Raw genomic sequence first — 20069 nt, forward strand, 5'->3', positions numbered from 1 at the left:
ACGCGCGCTCCCAGGACCCGACAGAGCTGGCAGGAGTGGTCTCCGCAGCTTCCGCCGTCGCGTCGCTTCGGGGCTCGGCGAGTGGGTTCGCGCTGCCTCCGCTGCGGTGGGGCAGCCGGGGCTCACGGAGCCGAGCGTGGGGCGCGCGGCGACGCGGCCATGGGACTGCGCCGGCTCTGGTGACAGCGGGGAGCGGAGCGGCCCGGGCCCTGAGCGCGTCTCCTGCGGGGGGCCTCGCCCTCCTGCTCGCGGGGCCGGGGCTCCTGCTGCCTTTGCTGGCTTTGCTGCTGGCGGCGGCGGCGGCCCGGATCATGTCTGGCCGCCGCTGCGCCGGCGGGGGCGCGGCCTGCTCGAGCGCGGTGGCGGAGGCCGTAGAGCCGTCCGCCCGCGAACTGTTCGAGGCTTGCCGCAACGGGGACGTAGAGCGAGTGAAGAGGCTGGTGACGCCCGAGAAGGTGAACAGCCGCGACACGGCGGGCAGGAAGTCCACCCCGCTCCACTTCGCCGCAGGTAAACGCGGGCCCCCGGTCGCCTCCCGCACGCCTCACCTGCAGGCTCGGGCTTGCAGGCCGCGCGGTACTGCCCTGTCTCCGACCTTTCCCCAGGACTCTCACCCTGACCACCCGCTCTCCTCTCTCCGGGCTCGTGATTAGGGTGGGGTGAGCGTGCTCTCGGGAAGTTGTTTTTGAGGTTATGGGGTTTTTGTTTTGTTTGTTTGCTTGTGTGCTGCAAGGGGGGGAGCTTTGTTTTGTTTTACTGTATCAACAATACCTGCACCGACTTCCGGTCTTGCTACCCTGAAGGGCCTCTGCACACAAGAAAGGTTTAGTAGATCTTGTGATTTGAAAGAGTTAATTATCTCAAAAATTGACCTGCCTTTGCAAGTTACATCGAAACTCTTAGTAATCCCTTAAGTTCTAGTGGCCATCGTACACTGAAATTTTAATTTAGGAGTTATTTTATTGGCTATTGGCTCATTAGAGTTAATTGGATTAGGTTTCTGGAGAGACTAAGACCGGAAATAGGCAGGTTTGGGAGACCTGAGATCTACTTAGGCAGAGTGTATGTGGGTGGCCTCTGCCACACTCCCGCACAATTTGAGATGGAAAGTAAGGTGAGAGACAAGATAGGACAAGCACTTGAGCTTGGATCTAGGATTTTGAGACTCATTTTGAGTCATCCTGAGATTTATTTTAGAATAATTAACTACTGGGTTCTCTTTATGATACCTGAGTGTTAAAGGTGGTTTGTTGAGTTATTTGAAACAGCGGAGAACCAGCTTATTGATTATTCATCCTAAGGACGGTTTGTAACTTTTTCAACCTCATAGTCAAAAAAAGGTCTTCATAGCTTGGTAACATTTGGTACAGAGTGCATCAGGACTGTTTAGCAGTTCTTTGTAAAGGGAACATTTTAGTTTCTTGTTTTCCTTTGGGGCAGGAATGGTGGACAAGAGAACATGAAGAAATAATTTTTTTTTTATTGTTTACAGACATTGATTTTACAGTTCTGCCAATGAAGGTCTGTTTGCTTTGACCTGTCGCTATTTCAAAATGTATGTGCTGTCAGGAATCATGCTTCCTTAATTGATTGCCAATTTGGGAGCAAGGGAAAAGTTTGGGAAAACCACAGTTGGGCAGACTAGAAACAGCCTGTGGGCACTGAGAAGTGAGAGCCCGAAGCCAAATCTCTGTTAGCAGTGTTGCCTTTCTTCAACTAATTTGAATAGTCTTACTTGACTATTTAGCCAACCTACTTGGCAACTGGTCACAACCAACTGCCAGATAATCCAAAGGGGTAATGTTACTTAGATTCTGTTCTCTTGATAAAAATAGCCAAGGTCGATCTTAGTTGCCACCTTTCAAGAATTTGATGTATTAGTGAGTTCATGTCTGAAAATAGTATTTTGAGGTGAAGGTTTATGGTGTGACCTTGTTGCTCCCACACCATCCCACCCACAGCTCTGCCCCAGCCTGCCCCTCCCCCACCCGCTGGCACAGATGGAATCTAAGACCTTGCACATGCTGGACAAGTGTTTTACCACTGAATGAGGTAGATTAGACCCTGCTCCTGCCTCAACATATCAAGGAATATTTCACGTGTATTTTATATTGTTTGTCCAGATTGAAATGGGAATTTAAATATCATGGAGACCAATTCACCACTCAGAATTCACTTATATTGCCAGTTATAGGTTATAAAATTTAGAAATTAAGGTGTAAAAAGGAAATCATATAATAATTACTAAAGTAGCTAAGGAGATGGCTCGGTGGATAAAGTGCTTGCTTGTCTTGCACAGAAGGACCTGAGTTCAGATCCCTGTCACCCACGTAACAAGGCAGCAGTATTGATGCACACCTGTACTCCCAGCCCTAGGAGGTGGGAACAGAAGAATCCTTGGGGCTTACTTGCTAAGGCCATGAGCCCCAGGGTCAGTGCAATGACCCTGTCCAAAAAATAAGATGGAGGAGAGCCATAGATGAAAATGCTCGACCTGCCACCCATGCCCACGCACACATACGTGGATATACCTAACCTCCTTTACACAGAGAATAATAAATCAATCACTAAAGAATTAATATGAAGTCACAGTTTTAAAGTCCTGCATGAGAAAACAAGGAGCTTAAAAAAAGATGGCTTTGTGTATAATACATTCAAATTATTAGATTAATGAGGCACTAATTAATTCTCTCTTTTTTTTTTTTTTTTTTTTGGTTCTTTTTTGGTTCTTTTTTTCGGAGCTGGGGACAGAACCCAGGGCCTTGCGCTTCCTAGGTAAGCGCTCTACCACTGAGCTAAATCCCCAGCCCCTTAATTCTCCTTTCTTTTGCTGGGTATGGAACCCAGAGCCTTGGCTCTACTAAACACACATGCAACCGCTGAGCTACGTTCTGTCAGACCTTTTTATTTTTAAGTAGATATGCCCACCAGCATTTTCTTTGTGGGTTACCATTTGTGTTCGTGTAAGCATACTTGTGGATCCTGGTCTTTAGGTGATGGTATTTGATAATTGCCTGACCAAGTAGTATTTGTGTTTATATTTTATAGGGTTAGAAAAGCAAATCCATTTCTTTAAAGAAAAAAAAAATATTAAAATAGCCAGTTAACATTTGGAGGTTTGAGGAAGGAAAGCATGCTTTGTCAGTAGGAATAAGATGTGTTCATGCTACAGAAAATGGTCAAGGGCTTTGTATTTCCACCCCTGCCAAAAAAACAAAAAAACCCATAATTTAATCAGTTGTCAATCCTTAAGGGGATTAAGTTCCATTTGTGATAAAGATAATTACACAAACAGGTATTTTTCTTCTGTTAGCTGCCTTTTCTTATTAGACTAGGTTATATATTCAGATAGTTATGATCATTAAGAAATCATTTCTAAGGAACCAACTACACAGAAAAGATTTCCTATTCCATCTCTTCTTTTCCTGCCCCGAACTACACAGATACAGGGTATAAATTAATTCTTTTCTTTTTTACCAAGCTCTTCTTTTGGTGAGAATTGGCCTTTAGGTCATCATCTTTACTGCCTTGTTACCAGTGAAGAAATAGGAATGTTCTTCTAAAAGGGCATGTTTTAAAAGATGTTACAATGAAGAGGGATACTGAACTAATTTTTCCTTAGTCTGATTCTTTTACTTTCCAGTTTAGAAAGTGTTTCCTCCAGGTGTGTGGGTACTAAAAGATCACAGAAGAGCAGTAGTAGAAGAAAGTACCCATAAAGCCAGCAGGTAATGGTAAGAGAAGGCTAGACCTCATAGCAGTAAGAGAAGGCTAGACCTCATAGCAGTAAATTCACTGTCTCCTTGAAAATTTCCTTCTTGGCTACTTAGTACCATTTTTAGTTTTCATTCTTAGCCTTCTTTCTTACACGGTGGTATATTAAGCAAACATCAACAAACTATTAAGCATCTCATCCTCTGAAGGACTCGGGGAAACAAACAATAAACCAAGATATTCACAGTCCTCGTCCCCTGTAGAATTGGTAGCCAAGAGCTGGGTTTGGTAGTCCATGTTGGTAATCAGCCCTAGGAGGCTAGGTAGGAAGAGATTGAATTTAATGCTAGTCAGACATTGAGACACTATACAGAGTAGGGGATGAGTCGACCATATATTAGTTTACACATTTTAGTAAACACCAGAGCACTGCTGTGAAGAGCAGAGACACAGTCCCTCTCCTATGGCGCGTTCATCTTAGCAGAGGGAAAGACAGTATAGCAGAATATCAGTGTTCTCTAACGAGCTTCATTAACGTTTATGTCTGCCTTCATAGCTAGTACTCCAGAATAGCTGTCTCCAGCTTGGACCAGTTTACTGAGTTTAGGATCCACGGAACCTACTACTTACTGGGCATATGTCCCATGAGCACTTACCATTAAGCATTTTCAGAACCAAATCTTACCTGTTGTTTCAGCTAGAGTTATTACTGTGATGAAACTCCATGACCAAAAGCAATTTGGGAAGGAAAGGGTTTATTTTGTTTATACTTCCACACCACAGTTGATTACTGAAGAAAATTGGGACAGAAATTCAAACCACAGGAATCTGGAGGCAGGTACTGAGGAGTGTGCTTACTGGCTTGCTCAGCTTGCTTTGTTATCACACCCAGGACCTTGAGCTCAGGCAAGTGGCACTGCTTCTAGTGGGCTGGGCCGTCCCACGTCAACCACGGAGAATCTGCCCTACGAGTACCATAGCCTCTTACTGAGGCAATTCCTCAGTTGAAATTCCCTCCTTTCAGATGATTCTAGCTTTTCTCAAGGTGACAAAACAACAGCAAACCAACTAGCTGGCATACCCCACAAACCCTGTTTCAGGCTGTGTCTCAGATCAGAGTAGCCGGTGGGATCTATTGCCTTTCTTGTCTTTCTCTCTTTAGTTATTTACAGTGTTGTGTGCAATAGTAAAAAGATTGGGTGGAACTAGTTAAACTTTCATATTCCAGTAAAAAGTGTGTTTACTAATGGTGGGTAATTTCTAAGATATTAATAGATTTTTAAATAATAGAAAAAAGGGGAATATGCTAATAGCATCTATTAAAAATAATGGTGGGATATAAGTGAAGATATGTGCAAAAGCAATAATCACAAGCATGTATGGGAGACTGGGAAGGGATGGGAGGAGAGCCCGTGGTGTGTGAGTGTGACCTAGCTGAACCGCTTACCTTGCCTGACTTTGGGCACTCAGCTCGTGTCATGTGACTGGGACAGCAGCTATGGCAAGTCTTAGCTCTCTCCTGTCTCTGCAGTCTTTCCATTACACACCACCAAAGTGATCGTTCTGAACAAACCTTCAGTGCTCATGCTATGCTATAGCAGTATTGTTCAGACTTTCTCATGTGCTCACATATACAATATATTCTTTTGAGTTTATGATAGAGAAAGCTACTGAGTGCCAGCCATGTGCCAACCATTGCGAATTTGTCAGTAACTTGCATAAAGTTACTAGACTCACAGATAATATTTCACTGACATCTGCTGTCTGAAAAACACACGTTTGTAGGACAGAATCTAAACACTAACTTGTGTTCTTTTTCAAACTGCCCTCTGATTGCTTAGGTAGTATTAGGTAGTATGTATGTATCCTGACTGTCATGAAGGATTTGCTCTTTTGTCTCTAAAAACAGCTACTCTTGGTTTCTTCATGCACAACAGTGTGTTTTCAAGTTGTGTCCTTGTTGAGAGGGAGAATCTAGCTACAAAGGAAAGACTGAGATTGTAGCTTAGTTGGTAAGAGTGTTTACCTAACATTTAGAAAGCTCTAGGTTTGATTTCCACAAACAAACAGAGCATGGTGGTGCATTTGGAAGGAATAAGAGGATCAGAAGCTTAAGGTCATATTTGGTTACATAGCAAAGTCAAGGGTAAACTGGGCTATGAAAACCCAAAGGGGAGACTAGGGAGATAAGATGGCTCAGTGGTAGAAGCCCCTGCTGGGCAAACATGAGAGAACCAAAGTTTTAATCCCAGTATGCAAGGTTAAAAAGAGAACAGGCCAATCAGAAAAGACATACATTGTGTGCACTCACTGATAAGTGGATATTAGCCCAAAAGCTCAGTTTTCCCAACATACAATCCACAGACCACGTGAAGCTCAAGAAGGACGACCAACATGCTTCAGTCCTTCTTAGAAGGAGGAACAAAAATATTCATAGGAGATATGGAGACAAAGTTTGGAGCAGAGACTGAAGGAATGGCCATTCAGAGCCTGCCCCACCTGGGGATCCAGTCCATATACATATAGCCACCAAACCCAGACAATATTGCTGATGCCAAGAAGTACATGCAGACAGGAGCCTGATATAGTTGTCTCCTGAGAGGCTCTGGCAGAGCATGACAAATACAGAGGCAGATACCCGCAGCCAACCATTGAACTGAGAATGGGGTCCCCATTGGAGAAGTTAAAGAAAGGATTGAAGGAGCTTGCAACCCCATAAGAACAATACCAACCAACCAGAGCTCCCAAGGCCTAAACCACTACCCAAAGTCTACACAGGATAGACCCATGGCTCCAGCTGCATATGTGACAGAGGATGGCCTTGTTGGGCACCAACGGGAGGAGAAGCCCTTGGTCCTGCCAAGCCTCGACCCCCCCCCCCCAATGTAAGGGAATGTCAGGGTGGGGAGGTAGGAAGGAGTGAATGAATGGATGGGGGAATACTCTCATAGAAGAAGGGGGAGGGAGGATGGGATAGGGAGTTTATGGACGGCAAACCGGGAAAGGGGATAACATTTGAAATGTAAATAAAAAAATCAATAAAAAAGAGAAAACAGGCAGGCAGGGATATAAAGAGGAGTGGCAGAGCAGGACATTCAGTGTCCTGAACTCCATGTACGGCGTGTGTGTGTTCTTGCATACATGCATGCATAGTGGGGTGCACATGTGTGTTTGATTGTGTGCTCATGCTCAAGTGTGTATGAGGGAGGGTGGGCATGCTCAAGAAGACACACGTGGTATTCATTTTCCCCACCAAAAAATACTGGAAAACTCTACCTTCTTCTTCCACACACACTCCTGGCACCCCAATAAACAGCTAACCTCCTCGGTACTGTTTCCTATCAGCCTGAAAAGACTATACAATTCGTTTTATTATCTACATCCAGCTTAAAAGGACTACATTCAGACTTGATAATCCTGAGAATATTATGGAGAAATTTTAGAGGAAGGGTAGTTGAGGTTTTTCTCCCTGTCTTGACACACACACACACACTTTAACATATGTTCCAAATCCTTTCATTTCACAAATACTTTTTAAAGGTATTGAGTATTAATAGTATGAGGATGATAAGAAATACAGAATAATTGTTACCAGACCTTTTTGCTTCATTTGGTTGGGGGGCAGTTTGAGCATTCTAGTACCTATCTAAAGAAGGACCCCTACCTAGAAAGAGGTTTTTGTTAATCGTGTTTTCTTGCTGGAGCAGAGAAAGGGGCTCTACAAGACTTAAGTCTGTCACTGTTTTATTAAATATTCATTTGCATGCTTGTTACATACATGAAGTGTCTGAAAATGTGTGCACATTAAATATGCATAACTTGGTATTTACAATTAGAATATCATATGGTTTGGAGTCATTTGGGGTTTGAGGTTTTGGCCTCCTTTGGAAGTTTCTCTGATGTTAGTAGCAGCAGCAACTAAGAACGTAAGACAGGTGTGGCCCCTACTTAGAGGGAGAGAGACCTTTGGCTGAAACATTAAGATTAGTTGTATATACTTCAGGTCACCTTTTCAACAGTTCTTAAATTGTTAAACTTGTTGTTTCCCGTTCTAAAGCATTTTAGCATGGCTTGTCATTTTTCTTGGTAAATTTGTTTTCTTTTAGGTTTTGGTCGGAAGGATGTAGTTGAGTATCTGCTTCAGAATGGTGCAAATGTGCAAGCCCGTGATGACGGAGGTCTTATTCCTCTTCATAACGCATGCTCTTTTGGTCATGCTGAAGTAGTCAATCTTCTTTTGCAACATGGTGCAGACCCAAATGCCCGGGATAATTGGAATTATACTCCTCTCCATGAAGCTGCAATTAAAGGAAAAATTGATGTTTGCATTGGTAAGCCTTTATTTCTTTTTCAGAATTTTCTAGAAATTCACTTAAACCTGTTTATGATTTATTCTAAACTTTTCTCTAGCCCTCAGTCTAACCATTTTATTGGGTATCTGTTTTTAAAATCTAAAAATTCTGAAATGGGGGTGGAAATCATTGTCTAGATGCCTGTGTTCTCTTGAGAGATAAGATGCATAAAGTAGCAAATAAAGGCAGCATGAAATAGAAATTACCCTTATCAAAGAGCGGGGATGACAATGGGGGTAGGGTAGGTAACAGGTCAGCGGTGGACTGCTGCCCAGCACATGAGGGACCGAGGGTTCAGTCACCACTGCACAAAAAATGTTTGTTCCCATGTGCAGACAGGAATGGAGGAATTCCTGATAGAGTTGCCTGTTTTCCACCAGCTCCTTATTGATAGATAGAAGTCTTGGCATATTTTTATATACAGGTAACAGCAGAATATGCTAACATGAGGCTCCTTTCAAGTGTTAGTACCTTTGATGCCAACACTCAGAAGGCAAAGGCAAGCAGATCTCTGAGATTGAGGCCAGCCAAGGCTATATAGTGAGACCGTACCCTGAAAAAAAAGAAAAATTTGGTATTTGAACTCAAAGTTCAATGTAATTAGCCTTTTTTTAAAAAGCCTCAGCTGACAGTCATATATCCCTCTGTTCCGATGTTTCTGGGGTTTTTTTGTTTTTTTTTCCCCCCGGAGCTGGGAACCGAACCCAGGGCCTTGCGCTTGCTAGGCAAGTGCTCTACCACTGAGCTAAATCCCCAACCCCTATTCAGATGTTTCTGAAGAAAAGTTGTGCTGGTAAAGAATATTTTACACTAAGCTTGGTTATGATATGGTCTTAGCTACTTGATGACTGTAGCTAACTAGTGTACCTCAACGTGTGTGGTTCCAGTAGTGGCCAGCTCTGAGCTCCTCATGCTGTTGGTTAATTTAGTCCGTTTTGTTAACAAGTAGAAAGGTAACTAGTAGCCTTGAGGGAGGGATCAGTTGGAAGAATAGCATAGCTATCCCATTTCCTTTTTGAAAAAAACAAGCAAACAAAACAAAAAAACAGCTTAGGTTTCTCTGTGTATCCTGGATGGCCTGGCACGCACTGTGTAAGCCAGGCTGGCTGCTGGCTCACACACAGAGCTGACTCTGCCTCCCCCGTGCTGGTATGAAAGGTGGGTACCGGGGTTGGGGATTTAGCTCAGTGGTAGAGCTCTTGCCTAGGAAGCGCAAGACCCTGGGTTCGGTCCCCAGCTCCGAAAAAAAGAACCAAAAAAAAGAAAGGTGGGTACCACCACAATCATCAACCGTTTTCTTTCTTTCTTCTGTGTGTGCACAGAATGCATGCTTGTCTTCACATAGGTTTTAAATCCAATTCCTCTACCAATCTGCCTGGTGTGTGGACAGCAGTAGGCATTTCATGATAGAAGAGTCTAGGGTAGACAGGGCTCCTAGAAGTTAGAAAAGCTTTTGAACCAGTCTTCCCTTTTCCCTTGCATACTTCTCATCCTTCATCACCTGTCACCAGCGATAGCAGCAGTCGAGAACAACCCTCCATTGAACAGGGGAGATTCACCAGGCTGTTAGTGCATTACATAATTGATTGCTTTACTTATTTAGCTCTATTTTTCAAGTCAAGGTTTCTCTGTGTATCCTTGGCTGTTTGGGAACTAGCTCTGTAGACCAGGTTGGCCTAAAACTCAGTGATTTGCCTGCCTCTGCCTCCTGAGTGCTGGGATTAAAGGTACTACCACCGCTGAGCCACATTTTTTTATTTTCTTAAATTTAAATGTTTACCATATTAAGATAGAAAGGGTTTGAGAATTCTGTACTGAGACTTTTAAGATGGTGGTGGTGGTGGTGGTGGTGGTGGTGGTGGTGGTGGTGATTGTATGTGCCTGCATGATATGGAAGACATGTATGCTAAGACACATTTATGGAGCTCAAAGAGCAACCCTATGGGCTTGATTCTCTTACCTTTACATGGATTGAGGTTTGCACAGCAAATGCATTTACCCACTGAGACATCTTACTGGTTCCTGTGGCAGAGCTGTTAAGAAACTGATTTATTAACTCAGAGTGCCATGAGTGCCATTGTAAAAGGTAGTGCTTCTATTTTTTTGTAGTGCTTTTACAGCATGGAGCTGAGCCAACCATCCGAAATACAGATGGAAGGACAGCATTGGATTTAGCAGACCCATCCGCCAAAGCTGTTCTGACCGGTAAGTCTGTGTGTGTTCTTTGGTTATTTCAGGAAGAGTGAAATTACCTAGAAGGGCTAGGTAGACAGACTGCCTCTTGCAGTTAATGACCTCAGGTAGAATTTTAAACAGTTGTCAGTTCACTTACTATTTTGCTGTCTCTCAACAGTTGAATTTGAATTTTGCTAAAAACGATAAAACTTGGTGCTGGAGAAATGGCTCCGTGGTTAAGAGCACTGACTGCTCTTCCAGAGGTCCTGAGTTCAATTCCCAGCAACCACATGGTGGCTCACAACCATCTGTAATGGGATAGGATACCCTCTTCTGGTGTGTCTGAAGACAGCTATACTGTACCTCATATACATAAAATATATAAATAATTCTTTACCCTGCACCCCCAAAAGAGATAAAGCTTTTATTTCTTTCAATTTTTTTTTTTTTAAATTTGCCATCGTGGGGCTGGGGATTTAGCTCAGTGGTAGAGCGCTTACCTAGGAAGTGCAAGGCCCTGGGTTCGGTCCCCAGCTCCGAAAAAAAAGAACCAAAAAAAAAAAAAAAAAAAATTTGCCATCGTATTGGTGAGTAGAGTGTGATAATCATGTGTTGCTTCAGGTACTCAGGATATTTTTAAAATATTCCAAGTTTTTCAGATAATATGTACCTCTTTATAAACTATTTTATTTTTAGCATAATGATTTTTTTTTTAATGGAATCCTTTCAAACGGACTAATTTTCTTCTAGTCATTTTAAATTGATATTTGGGACACATTTCGGTGCTGTGGGTATGATTATTACAGCTATAAATCATTTCCTTGGAATCTGTTGATGTAAGTACAGATCTGGTTAACTAGCAGGCTTGGTTTGAACTGAACCTGTCTCATAGTTTTGCCTTTACCCAATATGCTATCCATTTAAGCAACTGCCATATTATTTATGGATTCTTTTTGTGTGTGAAAGATATAGAGTGAATATGTATGTCCACATGTGTGTGCAGTGCCTGAAGAAATCAGAATGGGCATCAAAAAGCCCTGGAACTATGGTGTAAACAGACGGTTGTGGATGCCATATATGGGTGCTCAAAAGCAAACCTGAGTCTTAACCACTGAGCCATCCTTCCAGCCATATTTATTAGATGCTTACCTGTTGGATACTGTTAGAATTATGTCTGATCTAAAAGGCAAAGGCCTGAGGGTCTGTACTGTGGGCCTTTTACACTTTGTGATACTTATGGCATTGCTAAGGAAATTTAGGCTAGTCCCTGAAGATGTCTTTAGAGTGTGTTGTCACTGTAATTGTCAATCCTATATTTGTTTTCCTCTTTACCATTCTGCTATTCTTTGCCTTGAGTAATCTATATAAATTCAGTGGTCTTCAGCTTGAATATTCTTTTAGCAAATCTTTATATTTATTGATTTTTATAGTTCTGTTTGTATTCATTTGTAAATATAAAAACTATCCCCATAAAGTATTATATAATTAATATTTTTTTTCTTTTTTTCGGAGCTGGGGACCGAACCCAGGGCCTTGCGCTTGCTAGGCAAGCGCTCTACCACTGAGCTAAATCCCCAACCCCTATAATTAATATTTTTAAATATTTATTATAAGGTAATTTTAAGCTAAAATCCTAGTCTAAATCTAGATTCCTAAAGATATTAGTGATGATGTTCAATTAGTGATGCTGAGGAAGCTTTCATCAGTTTCTTAATGTTGCTATGTAAGATCATGGTGTGGAGTGGGGGTTTTATTTGGTTGGTTGGGTTTGAATTGATACTAGGAATTGAACCCAGAGCTCGTGTGTAGGCAGGTTTTCTCCTCTTATACTGTTGAGATGCACTTTGTCATTTGGGTTTTGAATGAAGTGATGGATTGCTCTCCTCCCCTCTTATTAGCCTAATAAAGTTATTTTAGGGGAAAAGGGAAGTTTACTGTAGCCTAACTCTACATCAGCTTTGTTAATCCTTCCTTTTGGACCTTGCTTTATCTGTGTATATTGTTTTATAGTTGCTGTGGTCATAAGACTCTCACTGAATTTTTTTTGAAAATTTCTGATCATCCTTTCTTCCCCCAATTCACAGGTGACTATAAGAAAGATGAACTCTTGGAAAGTGCCAGGTATGTGCTAATGTTGCATATATGTGCCATGAAAACTTGACAGTGGGGGTTGCGGATTTAGCTCAGTGGTAGAGCGCTTGTCTGGCGAGCACAAGGCCCTGGGTTCAGTCCCCAGCTCTGGGGGGGGTGGGGGGGGCTTGACAGTGAGAGGATGGAACCCTTAATGCAGAGGACCCAGGTTGGTTCCCAGCGCTCATGGCAGCTCACAACCATCTATAAGTTCCAGTGGTTCCTATAACCTTTGGTTCCAGGCATGCATGCACATGTGTGCACCTAGACAAGAGTACTCATATACATAAAATAAAAAATAAATCTGTAAAAAACAGATTCTTCCCAGACATGGTGGTGCATTAGAAATACTTGCAAAGGACACAAGTTCAGTTCCTAGGATCCACATCAGTAGGCTTAAGACTGTTCTTGGGGGCTGGGGATTTAGCTCAGTGGTAGAGCGCTTACCTAGGAAGCGCAAGGCCCTGGGTTCGGTCCCCAGCTCTGGAAAAAAAAAGGAAAAAAAAAAAAAAAGACTGTTCTTAACTTCAGTTCCCAGGAGCATCTGATACTTCTAGTCAGTCTGTCTCTGCACCCCCCTCAATAAAAAGAAAACAGATTTCATTTGTAGTGGCACAGACTTGTAATCTCCACACAGAAGAGGCAGACTCAGTAAGCCTACTATGAGTTCAGGATAACTTGGGTTACACAGAGAGTTCCAGGACAGTCTGCTACAGAATGTAGCAGACCTCATCCAAAAAAGGCCGCAAGCATACTTTAAAGAGAAGACTTTGTTTCGATGGTCATAATACATAGTATAAACTACTACTGATAGATGTTTTAAATGTGTTTCTAGGAGTGGCAATGAGGAGAAAATGATGGCTCTGCTTACACCACTGAATGTCAACTGCCATGCAAGTGATGGCAGAAAGGTATTGGCTTTGATTGACTTTATATCATCTGGTAATGGGAATGGAGAAGTTGAAACATTTAAAGAGCTCTGGTGTCTTTATGTTATGCTTTCTATATAGGCTAATCTTATAAAGCCAAATTGATTGTTTATTAATAATGAAGTCATGGTTAGATTTTCTTGTTTTGTGTTTGGGTTTTTACCTTTCCATACATTTTATATGGCCATTATGTGAATTTCATTAGTTTATTTGGTTACTGTTTCAGTCAACTCCATTGCATTTGGCAGCAGGATACAACAGAGTAAAAATTGTCCAACTGTTACTGCAACATGGAGCAGATGTCCATGCTAAGGATAAAGGGTAAGCTGTGAGCTGACGGCCTTGCTAGGGTCCTGGCAGTGCACTGTCCTTAGAAAGCATTTTGCTGTTGCTATTCAAATTCATGTTTAATATTGAGCTTTTGTAACATGCAGGTTGTTCTGAGGGCCATAAGGAATTATAAAGCAATAGGCATACCACTCATACAATACAATACAATACAATACAATACAATACAATACAATGAATAGCTTGTGAAGGGTGCCTCATATACTTGAGTGATATGTAGAGATTGATAGGTGAAGTTATAGAAAAATCCTTTAGAAGGATGTATGCTTGAATTTAAGGCAGTGTTCATTTCAAGAAAGTTCAGGGCAGGGTGTAATACTACATGCCTATAATCCTATAATTTGGAAAGTTATAGTTGGAGGGCTTAGGAGTTCAAGGTCATTTTCAACTACATAGTAGTTTTGGGCTATATGAAACCTAGACTCAAAAATAATCAAAGCAGAGTTTCCGGAACATCATTCTATAGGAAGATATAAATAGCACAATTAAGGTATAGTAACCAAGCTGACTTTGAAGACACAGGCTTAAAATCCCAGGTCCTGGGATGATGAAGGAGGGAGATCTCAAGTTGAGGCCAGCCTGGACAACTTAGTAAGACATTCATATCCCTTCTTCCCTCCCTCCCTTCCTCCCTCCCTGCCTCTTTTGAATGGAAGGGATTGTAGCTCAGTGGTCGGACACTTACATAGTGTGCACAAAGGCCTAAATTCAGTTACCAGTCACACACACACAGACCAAGCTAAATTGGATAAAGCAGATGATTCACATGGACAGATAAAAGAATTGGAGAAGGTTGGCGATTTAGCTCAGTGGTAGAGTGCTTGCCTAGCAAGTGCAAGGCCCTGGGTTCGGTCCCCGGCTGGGGGGGGGGGGGGGGGGATTGGAGAAACACATACAAAACAAACAAAAAGCCCACAAGTTTTAGGTTTGGTGTATTAACATAAGAAATTCAGCATTGTTCTGCAGTTATAAACATTTTATGATCTGAGATTAGGAGTGATTTTTGTTTAATCCTCAAAGGAGCTTAAGGAGGAGTGCATTCTGGGATAATACACGTTGGGTTAGTTGGGGAAAGAGAAGACTAAGCAAGGAGAGCAGTATCTAAGACTGAGTGCTGCAAGGTTTTGTTCAGCTAAGATCTGTAACGGGGAATGAAAAGGAATGCATGGGTGGGTACTGCACTCGAAGAGGAGTAGTAGTGAAATCTGGAAGTGAAGCAAGAGAGGAATAAAGAGAAAACCTCTGTATCTGAAACTAAGTGAGTTAGATCGTACAGGAGGGGAAGTGGTTTGGCAGAAGACATTGTGCTGATTTTTAGAACTCTTGGTTTTATGAGAATGTGTGGAAATTCAAGCAGAAGTGTTTAATGAATGGCACTGAAATTGGTATTCAGGCAAGGAAAGAGCTGTGTGCATTACTAGAGGCTGCTCTGGCCTGGTTGTACCAGCTAATAATGCTGCTCCCCAAGGAGAAGAGAGGGCAGGAAAAGCTTACAGGTGGAAGCCAGAATTTTAAGGTTCAGCTCTGTAGGAGTTCTGTTACAATTCCAAAGAATTTGATTTCAGTTTACTAAGGACTATAGCATTTACCTTACAGAGTTTCAAAAGATGTTTCAAAGAGGACCTAACTAGTATTCAGAATAGATCTAGAGGACATGTAAATGTGAGCCAGGCCAACAAAGAGAAGGAAGTCTACAGCTGGAAATAGTACATGTTCCTATACACAAGGAATTGTAAAACCAGAGAGAAGCTCAGATACTTGGTGTGTGTCATGTTAACTTAGAACCAGGCATACCTTTAATCCCAGCACTAGGGAGATAGAAGTAGGTGGATGTCTGTGAGTTCAAGACCAGCCTGATCTACATAGTGAGTTTTAAACTAGCCAGGGATGCACACTGAGACAATAGTATTAAAACAAAATACCTATAAAGATTTATTTTTCTAATGTTTGGCTAGAGCTTAGAGAATAAATTGGTTTAGAGGTTGTTTCAGAAGTACAGAGCTTGGTAACATTATATAAGACTAAATAAGTAACCAGTAGTAGTGGGGAGAAAATCAGGAATTATAATTTGTAGATTGCCCTAGACTTAGGGACTCTGTAATAAGAGGCTTTCTTTCCTCATTGTCACCATAGTGATCTGGTACCATTACACAACGCCTGCTCCTACGGTCATTATGAAGTAACTGAACTTCTGGTCAAGGTTAGTTCTTTTGTACCTTATTACTTCCTAAAATTACATAAAATAATTTGAAATGTATAGTGTGCATAGCTTATTCTTTGTCTGGGTACTTGGTAGAAAGTGGGATAATTATAGTCATGATGCACATTATTGATAAGCTAGCATTTGATTTCCTTCAGATTTCTTAGTACTGTACAATGCTAAATATAAAGTAGTAGCGCTGAAGAAGTCAGACCAAAGGTGTTGTCTAAGCTGGGCGTGATGGTGCATGCCTTTAACCCCAACACTGGGAGGCAGAGGCAGGTGGATCTTTGAGCTCGAGCCAAGCCTGGTATTCAGAGTCAGTTTCAGCACAGCTAAGGCTACACAGAGAACCTCCATCTTAAAAAACCAAAGCGGGGGGCTTTATCTGAGGTGAGGGAGCAAGGACTTCCTGGAGTAAGATTGAAAATACGAAGAGGTCCTGGGCCATCACCAGGTTGACATCCCTTACCTAAGAGTAACTGACTAGAAAACATTCATGCAGTGACTGCATTCCATCACCAAAACACTCGCTGTATCTAGGAACAGAGGGTAACAGATCACATCCCTCAGTTAATTCAAGTATGACACCAGCAAACACAGAGATAGCAAGGAGAGCTAGCAAGATCTCTCAGTGCGTCAAGCCCCTTGCTGCCACCCCTGATGACCTCAGTTCAACTTCTAGTCTCCACATAGTTGGGGAAAACTACTCCAGTTTGTGTTCTGACTTGTACATGTGTACCATAGCACGTGTGTGTGTGTGTGTGTGTGTGTGTGTGTGTGTGTGTGTGCATTTTACAATAAATGTACTTGTAAAAAAAATTTTTGAAGAGTAACGAGGTTGGCACAAGCCTTTAAACCAGTACTCTGGAGGCAGAGGCAAATGTGAGTTCGAGGCCCACCTGGTCTGTGTAGTTAGTCCCAGGCCAGCCAGGTATACATAGTAAGACCCTGTATCAAAGTATCATTCATAAGTAAATAAATAGTTTTGAAGAATGACAGGGCATTTTTCTCACCTTTGATCTTTGTAAGCTCTTAAGTGCAAGGAAGCAAGTAGTCTGATCCAAGGAGGTGGAAATTCTGTGAGGTTCATAATTAAGCAATTCTACCAAGTGTTGACTTTTTTTTTCCTTGCTTGGGAGGGAATGTAAGAAAGTCTAATAGACTCCAGAATGTTCTGTCTGTAACTTTATTGTGATCCAGACTTTAATGTCTTGACACAGAATTAGAGGACATAAAGGTAATTGTTTTTCTGGTTTTAATTCCGTTGTTCATTTTTCTTTGTGTGTGGAAGGGGCAGTTATGTACATAAAAATATAATCGATGGTGAAAATATATTCTAACTGCGTAGGTCACTGAGACTGGCTTTGGGTCTGACTAATCTCACTCAGTAATGTTTTTATTTGTGAGTTATTTGCAGTAAAGTTCTGAACATAAAAAAATTAGAAGGGGTATCTAAAAAATTGACAGATTAACAAGATTATAAGAATAAATGTGAGCAAGTTTCAGTTGAAGCAAATATTATTACTATATCTAGTATAGCCAGTATATCTAATATAACCAATATCTAATATAGCCAGTATCTAATCAGCAAAAAAGACCTAAGTTCACAAAAATACTGCAAAAGATGTGATGTCTACTTCGGGTTTTAAAAATTCTGGAGTTTGGGGGCTAGAGAGATGGTTGGGATTAAGAATGTACACTATCTTAGAGAAGAACAGTTTGGATCCAGCACCCACATGGGCACGCCACCAACAGCCTTAGAACTCCACATACCCACACACAGACACGTGCAGGGACACATAATTAAAATACATATTTTTAAATTTACCCTCTCCTTCAAAAAAAACAAAAAACAAAAACCCACCAAACTAGAACTTTTAAGTTGCCCAAATACAATATATGATGTTAACTATTAAAACCCGTCTTAATTTTGTACTACTGGAAGTGTAAAGTACATTAAGAAATCTTATCTCAGGCTCTTCTTTCTCTCTGCTGCCTTATGCTTGTCATTCCCTCTCCTAGAAACAGTCCAGTTGTAACAGACTGAGTAAGTTACAGTGGGATGGAAAGCTCCTCAGCACTCCAGACAGCGACACAGTGAGGCTCAGGGACGCTGAATGTGAACACTCCCCTGTAATGCAGAAGAGCAGGGCAAAAACCCCCAATGAAAGAAACACAGGAAATGCTCTGTGTAATAGAATGGATATATATTTGTCAGAATTCACTGTTACTCTCATTAAGAGTTGAACTTCTCTTTTTAAATTACACCTCCCAAGAGGAAGGGAGGTTTTTGCAGAAGACCTTTTTCAGTCTGTTGTGTTGTTGAACTACACAGTGTTGATAAGTTTAAATTTATTAAGCATCAAACAATGACTATGCGTCTTCTCTTCCCCAGCATGGTGCCTGTGTAAATGCAATGGATTTGTGGCAATTTACTCCTCTTCATGAGGCAGCTTCTAAGAACAGGGTTGAAGTGTGTTCTCTTCTCCTAAGTTATGGGGCAGATCCAACCCTGCTGAACTGTCACAATAAGAGTGCTATAGACCTGGCCCCCACAGCACAGCTGAAGGAAAGATTATCGTGTGAGTATGAAAGTGGTGCTCAAGATGCGTGCAGTGCTGCACGCCCTTGGTGCAGCTCTTAGGAGCAGATGCAAGTGAAGCTCAAGTTCAAGGGCAGCCAGGCCTGCGTAGTGAGAGCCTGTCTTGAAAAAGTTTGATACTCAGCTAAGATACATGACTCAGCCTTTTTTTTCTTTTTTTTTTTTTTTTTTTTTTTTTTTTTTGTTCTTTGTAGATGGGTCTCTGTTTCTTTTAGTATAGTTAATAATTTAGATACTGTGTAAATATATTTGTGCTGTTTTTTTTGTTTGGTTGGGTTTTGTTTTTGCTTTTCAATTTAAGAACTGTAGATTATAGCCTTGGATTTTATACTCATATGTTTGGAACTTTCTAGTTGCTGTCAGAGAGTTGTTTATGGTCTTATAAGTACAGTCTGTAGGTTTTAACATAATATCGTTTACTACTTTAGCCAAATTCTTAAGCACTTATTCAGATGTAGTATTACATATCAATGAGCAGCATGATCTAAATTTAAATTATTCTAGAGCAGTAAATGATAATTAGTGACTTCACAAGTCAGATAAGTGAAAGAGAAACTTTGAGGAAATACATTCTTTAGTTTTGTTCATCCTGTGGGGAACTTGAGAGTCAGTGTGTTTGATCTGCAGTTATCTGATAGGTATAAGCAAGACTGTCTTCTGCCGTTGTACACTCATGGGGCTGTGTCGCCCTGGGTGAAGTCTCAGAATACTCCAGGAGTAGATGGTAACAGTGTTGGTGTCTAATCCGGTTAGAAAAGATCAACAGACTGGATCTGCCATAGCCCACGCTTATGAGACTATCTGAGAATGGATTGAGGGGAACTGGAATGCCATTGTGCCTGTCACTAATTATTGTTATTAGTAATGATACTGATTTTGAGACTTAGTCTGGCTATTTGGAGATTATTTAAAAACATTTACAAAAATTAGTATTGCACAAGGCAAGCCTTCTTACCAATGTAAGTCTCACGTAGATGCAAATGCTTCTTTGTCTAGATGAGTTTAAAGGCCATTCATTGCTGCAAGCTGCACGAGAAGCTGATGTTACAAGAATCAAAAAACATCTTTCTCTGGAAATGGTGAATTTCAAACATCCTCAAACACATGAAACAGCACTGGTAACGTTTCAGACTTAAGTTTTTAAAATACAATAACCCATAATGTCTAATTTTAGTGTCGGCACTGTTTTTAAAACACTCCTTCGTTTGTTGGTTTGCTGGTTGATGTTTTTGCTGTTGTTTTGGATTTGTGAATCTGGTTTCTTGCTATATTAGCCCAGCTTAGTCTTGTAAATGTGATAGTCATGCCTTAGCCTGTCAAACGTTGAACTAGACATTTGTGACCACACTGAACTAACGTCAGTTAACCATCTATATATAAAGAAAAAGAATTTAAATAGTGTAGAAAAATAGATGACCACACCGCCCCCAAAACATTGGTAGTTTAAGAACCCATCTAGAGAAGAAAATTATCCATGTCCTTGCATGCTGTATACACAATTTTATTATTGATGTAAAGTAATTGGTCATTTGTGGTTTCCCACAAGTTAAATAAAGCATCTAAGAGTTACTTCCATTAACAACCTGGGGATGATAGTGTGCGCCTGTAATCCCAGG

General features: G+C 41.4%; 1 protein-coding gene across 4 annotated transcripts in view; it reads left to right on the top strand.

Moving 5' to 3' along the window:
- Tnks2 (tankyrase 2) overlaps nucleotides 1-20069 on the top strand; it is a 53192-nt gene continuing 33123 nt past the window's right edge. For 3 of the 4 annotated variants that reach the window (XM_087565123.1, XM_087565117.1, XM_087565129.1), the window contains exons 1-9: nucleotides 1-510; nucleotides 7821-8045; nucleotides 10176-10271; nucleotides 12326-12362; nucleotides 13207-13282; nucleotides 13527-13621; nucleotides 15782-15848; nucleotides 18247-18433; nucleotides 19450-19571. In XM_087565123.1, the coding sequence (XP_087421249.1) occupies nucleotides 312-510; nucleotides 7821-8045; nucleotides 10176-10271; nucleotides 12326-12362; nucleotides 13207-13282; nucleotides 13527-13621; nucleotides 15782-15848; nucleotides 18247-18433; nucleotides 19450-19571 (1104 nt within the window). In that variant the 5' untranslated portion in view covers nucleotides 1-311. The remainder of the gene's footprint in view (nucleotides 511-7820; nucleotides 8046-10175; nucleotides 10272-12325; nucleotides 12363-13206; nucleotides 13283-13526; nucleotides 13622-15781; nucleotides 15849-18246; nucleotides 18434-19449; nucleotides 19572-20069) is intronic. The other variant, NM_001107607.2, reaches the window with a different exon arrangement.

Source organism: Rattus norvegicus, chromosome 1 (genome assembly GCF_021556685.1).
Source record: "Rattus norvegicus strain SHRSP/BbbUtx chromosome 1, alternate assembly SHRSP_T2T, whole genome shotgun sequence".
Taxonomy (NCBI): Eukaryota; Metazoa; Chordata; class Mammalia; order Rodentia; family Muridae; genus Rattus; species Rattus norvegicus.